This window comes from Macrobrachium nipponense, chromosome 4 (assembly GCF_015104395.2).
Source record: "Macrobrachium nipponense isolate FS-2020 chromosome 4, ASM1510439v2, whole genome shotgun sequence".
Classification (NCBI taxonomy): Eukaryota; Metazoa; Arthropoda; class Malacostraca; order Decapoda; family Palaemonidae; genus Macrobrachium; species Macrobrachium nipponense.
In genome coordinates this window covers 21,412,152-21,418,920 of record NC_061100.1, presented here as the reverse complement: position 1 = coordinate 21,418,920, position 6,769 = coordinate 21,412,152, and the positions used below count along the sequence as shown (strand labels likewise).

At 39.2% G+C, this 6,769-nt stretch overlaps 1 protein-coding gene across 1 annotated transcript in view; it reads right to left on the bottom strand.

Annotated features, from left to right (window-relative positions):
- Nucleotides 1-304: 304 nt before the first annotated feature.
- The window catches only part of LOC135211295 (uncharacterized), a 53,903-nt gene continuing 47,438 nt past the window's right edge, over nt 305-6,769 (bottom strand). The window contains exon 9 of the mRNA XM_064244613.1: nt 305-432. Coding sequence (XP_064100683.1) covers nt 305-432 — 128 coding nt within the window. The remainder of the gene's footprint in view (nt 433-6,769) is intronic.

Here is a 6,769-nt window from a genome sequence, read left to right as displayed (position 1 = left end):
AAGACTGAGAGACAGTGGAATAGACGAAAGAAGAACGCAAGTTAAAAGAATAAAACAAACAGCCTGAAAACGCTTATCAAAACAGCGACACCTACCGGAGATTAATCTGAGACGAAGAAGAAGAAGCAGAATATATCCCAGCTCAATTCTGGAAAGTTTCCATTGACAAAAGTTTGGAGGAAAACGTTCGGGAAATGAAAGAGCTCCAGAAAACTAGAAAACCTAAACCGGGGGGTGGAAATTTATTTCTCGAGTTCTTTTGTCGCTTCAAGCGACTTGCTGTGACCTCCTGATGCATGCAAAGTTATAAAGGTTCTTGACACCTGCAGGCTAAACATGAAGAAGGAGAGGAGGAGGAGGAGGAGGAGGAGGAGGAGGCGGCGGCGGCCTCTGGTTCTCTGTTGTCTTGTTGACAGTTGGGTGATAGAGGATCTGTTTTGAAGGTGAAGTGGCGTTAATTGAATAACGAGAGACTGAGAAAAAAAGGATTATCAGTCTTATATATTTGTTTTGCCATTCTTCCTCGCCTTTCTCCTCCACCTCCTTCCTTCAAATTACTCCTTTTTATTAATTCCCTTCTTCTTCTTCTTCTATCTTTCGTGCAGTGCATTCACTTTCTGTCACACTGATGTCTAATTGCGATGGAATAAATACTGTTTACAATATTATTATTAATATTATTTTGGAAGAAGACCCTCTTTTAAACAAATTCTGTTGAATAAAATGGCAGAATTCAGCGAATTAATCTTATATATCATCTTTTCTATTTTTCCTATACTCGCTTTTCTGGCTCAGCGATACTTCGCAATAATTGTCCAATATCCATATAAGGGATAATGCTGAAAGTGGTATTTTATTCAGAACAGGCTTCATTAATCAAAGACTGGCATTATCAGTATACTGGTATTATCAGAGAGATCCAAGACTTCGCCCCAGACCGGCTCGACCAATGAGAACGCAGCTCTAGGATTCGAGCCTCTATAAATATCGGCATGCAGACACATCTCTTACTTCTACTGCTAACCAGCCAAGAAGATTGACCTACGAGAAGGTTGAAACGTCGCGATAAGCCAGAGCTATACCAGCGGTAAGTAATACCAGCTGAATACCAGAGACGACCCCAGGCCTGACATTGACCTCTCTTTGCGGATGATACCAACACCGACGACGACCCCTGCTTGATCTGAACCAGAGGAACGCCTTCCCATATACCAGTATTCTGATAATACCAGTATACTGATAATATCAGTCTTTGATTAATAAAGCCTGTTCTGAATAAAATACCACTTCCAGCATTATCCCTTATATGAATATTGGACAATTATTGCGAAGTATCGCTGAGCCAGAAAAGCGAGTAATAAGAAAAATAGAAAAGATAATAGATAAGATTGATTCGTTGAATTCTGCCATTTTTATTCAACAGTATATTATTATATTATATTATTATTATTATTATTATTATTATTATTATTATTATTATTATTATTATTATTAATCTGCATTCAGACCATATGAAATCAGCCTTGATAATACATTTTCACCTCCCCAAAAACATTTTTGTATCTGTTTCGTACATCTCTTTGATAAATCAAACGCCCCCCACCCCCCCCCCCCCCCCCCCCCCCCCCCCCCACCCCCCCCCCCCCCCTCCCGAAATATCACTGAGGCGAAATGCAATAAGCAGCATGTCAGTCACTTATAAGATTTTTATGCAATTGGGAAGAGTCAAGCATTTTTTCATTTTCTGTAAAAAAAAAAAAAAAAAAAATATTATTGAGTCGGCTCTGGCTGTTCGTCCGCACTTTTTCTGTCCGCACTATTTTCTGTCCGCACTTTTTCTGTCCGCACTTTTTCTGTCCGCACTTTTTCTGTCAGCACTATTTCTGTCCGCACGATCTGTCAGCACTATTTTCTGTCAGCACTATTTTCTGTCCACACTTTTCTGTCCGCACTTTTTCTGTCCGCACTTTTTTTCTGTCAGCACTTTTTTCTGTCCGCACTTTTTTCTGTCCGCACTTTTTTTCTGTCCGCTCTTTTTTCTCTCCTCACTTTTTTTTCTGTCAGCACTTTTTTCTGTCCGCACTTTTTTCTGTCCACACTTTTTTCTGTCCGCACTTTTTCTGTCAGCACTTTTTTCTGTCCGCACTTTTTTCTGTCCGCACTTTTTTTCTGTCCGCTCTTGTTTCTCTCCTCACTTTTTTTTTCTGTCCGCACTTTTCTGTCCGCACTTTTTTCTGTCCGCACTTTTTTCTGTCCGCTCTTGTTTCTCTCCTCAATTTTTTTTCTGTCCGCACTTTTTCTGTCCGCACTTTTTCTGTCCGCACTTTTTTCTGTCCGCACTTTTTTCTGTCCGCACTTTTTTTCTGTCCGCACTTTTTTCTGTCCGCACTTTTCTGTCCGCACTTTTCTGTCAGCACTTTTTTCTGTCCGCACTTTTTTCTGTCCGCACTTTTTTCTGTCAGCACTTTTTTCTGTCCGCACTTTTTTCTGTCCGCACTTTTTTCTGTCCGCTCTTGTTTCTCTCCTCAATTTTTTTTCTGTCCGCACTTTTTCTGTCCGCACTTTTTCTGTCCGCACTTTTTTCTGTCCGCACTTTTTTTTCTGTCCGCACTTTTTCTGTCCGCACTTTTTTCTGTCCGCACTTTTTCTGTCAGCACTTTTTTTCTGTCCGCACTTTTTTCTGTCCGCACTTTTTCTGTCCGCACTTTTTTTCTGTCAGCACTTTTTTCTGTCCGCACTTTTTTTTCTGTCCGCTCTTTTTTCTGTATGCTCTTGTTTCTCTCCTCACTTTTTTTCTGTCCGCACTTTTTTCTGTCCGCACTTTTTTCTGTCCACACTTTTTCTGTCCGCACTTTTTTCTGTCCGCACTTTTTTCTGTCAGCACTTTTTTCTGTCAGCACTTTTTCTGTCAGCACTTTTTCTGTCCGCACTTTTTTTCTGTCCGCACTTTTTTCTGTCCGCACTTTTTTCTGTCCGCACTTTTTCTGTCAGCACTTTTTTCTGTCAGCACTTTTTCTGTCCGCACTTTTTTCTGTCAGCACTTTTTCTGTGCACTCTTGTTTCTCTCCTCACTTTTTTTTCTGTCCGCACTTTTTTCTGTCAGCACTTTTTTCTGTCTGCACTTTTTCTGTCCGCTCTTGTTTCTCTCCTCACTTTTTTTCTGTCCGCACTTTTTTCTGTCAGCACTTTTTTCTATCCGCTCTTGTTTCTCTCCTCACTTTTTTTTCTGTCTGCACTTTTTTCTGTCAGCACTTTTTTCTGTCCGCTCTTGTTTCTCTCCTCACTTTTTTTCTGTCCGCACTTTTTTCTGTCAGCACTTTTTTCTGTCCGCACTTTTTTCTGTCCGCTCTTGTTTCTCTCCTCACTTTTTTTTCTGTCCGCACTTTTTTCTGTCAGCACTTTTTTCTGTCCGCACTTTTTTCTGTCCGCTCTTGTTTCTCTCCTCCCTTTTTTTTCTGTCCGCACTTTTTTCTGTCCGCACTTTTTTCTGTCAGCACTTTTTTCTGTCAGCACTTTTTCTGTCAGCACTTTTTCTGTCAGCACTTTTTCTGTCTGCACTTTTTTCTGTCCGCACTTTTTCTGTTCGCACTTTTTTCTGTTCGCACTTTTTTCTGTCCGCACTTTTTTCTGTTCGCACTTTTTTCTGTCCGCACTTTTTTCTGTCCGCACTTTTTCTGTCCGCACTTTTTCTGTCCGCACTTTTTTCTGTCCGCTCTTGTTTCTCTCCTCACTTTTTTTTCTGTCCGCACTTTTTTCTGTTCGCTCTTGTTTCTCTCCTCACTTTTTTTTCTGTCCGCACTTTTTTCTGTCCGCACTTTTTTCTGTCCGCACTTTTTTCTGTCAGCACTTTTTTCTGTCCGCACTTTTTTCTGTCCGCACTTTTTCTGTCAGCACTTTTTACTGTCCGCACTTGTTTCTGTCCGCTCTTGTTTCTCTCCTCACTTTTTTTTCTGTCCGCACTTTTTCTGTCCGCACTTTTTCTGTCCGCACTTTTTTCTGTCCGCTCTTGTTTCTCCTCCACTTTTTTTTCTGTCCGCACTTTTTTCTGTTCGCTCTTTTTTCTGTCCTCACTTTTTTTCTGTCCGCACTTTTTTCTGTCCGCACTTTTTTCTGTCCGCACTTTTTTCTGTCTGCACTTTTTTCTGTCCGCACTTTTTTCTGTCCGCACTTTTCTGTCCGCACTTTTTACTGTTCGCACTTTTTTACTGTCCGCACTGTTTCTGTCCGCTCTTGTTTCTCTCCTCACTTTTTTTTTCTGTCCACACTTTTTCTGTCCGCACTTTTTCTGTCCGCACTTTTTCTGTCCGCTTTTGTTTCTCTCCTCACTTTTTTTTCTGTCCGCACTTTTTTCTGTCCGCACTTTTTCTGTCCGCACTTATTTCTGTCCGCACTTGTTTCTGTCCGCACTTTTTCTGTCCGCACTTGTTTCTTTCCGCACTTTTTTCTGTCCGCACTTTTTTTGTCCGCACTTGTTTATGTCCGCACTTTTTTCTGTCCGCACTTTTTTTGTCCGCACTTGTTTCTGTCCGCACTTGTTTCTGTCCGCACTTGTTTCTGTCCGCACTTTTTCTGTCCGCACTTGTTTCTGTCCGCACTTTTTTCTGTCCGCACTTTTTTCTGTCCGCACTTTTTTCTGTTCCGCACTTTTTTCTGTCCGCACTTTTTTCTGTCCGCACTTTTTTCTGTCCGCACTTTTTTTGTCCGCACTTGTTTCTGTCCGCACTTGTTTCTGTCCGCACTTTTTCTGTCCTCACTTTTTTCTGTCCGCACTTTTTCTGTCTGCACTTTTTTCTGTCCGCACTTTTTCTGTCCGCACTTTTTTCTGTCCGCACTTTTTCTGTCCGCACTTTTTTCTGTCCGCACTTCTTCTGTCCGCACTTTTTTCTGTCCGCACTTTTTCTGTCCGCACTTTTTCTGTCCGCACTTTTTCTGTCCGCACTTTTTCTGTCCGCTCTTGTTTCTGTCCGCTCTTGTTTCTGTCCGCTCTTGTTTCTGTCCGCCCTCAGATCTTAAAACCTACTGAGGCTAGAGGGCTGTAAATTGGTATATTGATCACCCACCCTTCAATCATTAAACATACCAAATTGCATCTCTCTAGCCTCAGTGGTTTTCATTTTATCTAAGGTTAAATTTAGCCATAATCGTTCTCTGTCAACGATATAGGCCAGACCACCACTGGGCCGTGATCAAAGTTGCATGGGTCGCGGCTTAAACAGCATTATATCGAGACCATCTAAACACAGATCTGTTTTCGGTGTCGTTGATTATACGCTGTACACAGAACTCGGTTGCGCCGAAGAAAATCCACCATTTTTCCACCACCCAAAGTAAAAATCCACTAGATTTAGAAGTTTTCTGAAGTTACACATTTTTGAAGTTAGACTCCACAACGAATCTCGTTTCACTCTCAGTTAGCAATGACTTCGCCTCTTCCAGAAACTGATAAACTCAGGTTTTCAATATCTATCGAATACCATTTTTCCTGCTGATATTACTTTTCGTGGTGACAAACAGCTTCTTCTTCTTCTTCTTCTTATAATTATTATTATTATTATTATTATTATTATTATTATTATTATTATTATTATTATTATTATTATTATTATTATTATTATTATTATTATTATTATTTTGGGAGTAGACCCTTTTTTAAACAGTCTTGTTGAAAAGGATTGCTGCATCAGCTCCATTAATTTGTATAGTCTTCTCTATTTTCCTTATTAAGGATTTCTCAATGTTGCTGAAACTGGCAAGCAACGTGCCAAAGGTGATCGTCAAAATCCAGTGTAGTCATATTGAATTATCTTTATTACTGCTATATACAAATATATTACTGCTACAAGAGAGAGAGAGAGAGAGGAGACGAGAGGAGAGAAACTGCTTGAGCAGTAATATATGTATATAGCGGTAATAAAGATAATTCAATATGAGTACACTGGATTTGCCGATCCCTTTTGGCACGTTGCTTGCCAGTTTCAGCAACATTGAGAAATCCTTAATAAGGAAAATAGAGAAGACTCTATACAAAATTAATCATTATTATTATTATTATTATTATTATTATTATTGCAGTAACAGAGGCTTTAGAGAAAATATTAGGCTTGGGTGAAACTTGCGTTTTTGGCAAAAAATAGAAATTTTTTTTCTTCTGTTAATCTAAAGCTGTTATTTTGTCCTTTTGACTTTTATATATGTATATATATATATATATATATATATATATATATATATATATATATATATAGTAGTATGTATATATATATAAATATATAAATAATATATATATATATATATATATATATATATATATATATATATACATACATATATAAGAATAACTTGATCACGAAGTATATAAAACGTGATGCTATCAGTTTTGAAAGTACCGAGAAAACTTCAAGTATTCCTCCATGAAATGATAAAACTGGTGAAAATATGCGGTTGAAAACTGGCATTACGAAAACTGACCCAAAGATCCACTACTTTTAATATGACAGATAGATTGACAGGATATTATAGGATTCAGGCCAATTGCCAAGCTCTGTGACCTATAAGGTCATTCAGCGCTGGAAGGGAAATTGAAAGTAAAAAGGAGGTAAACCTTAAAGCAGTTGCACTATGAATCAATTGTTAGGAAAAGGTGGGAAGTAAGATGGAAGAAAGAGAATACGAAAGGAGGTACAGTAAAAGGAATGAAAGGGGTTGCAGCTAGGGATCGAAAGGACGTTCCAAAGAACCTGTTCACCTCACGCGGTGCACTGTAGGCACT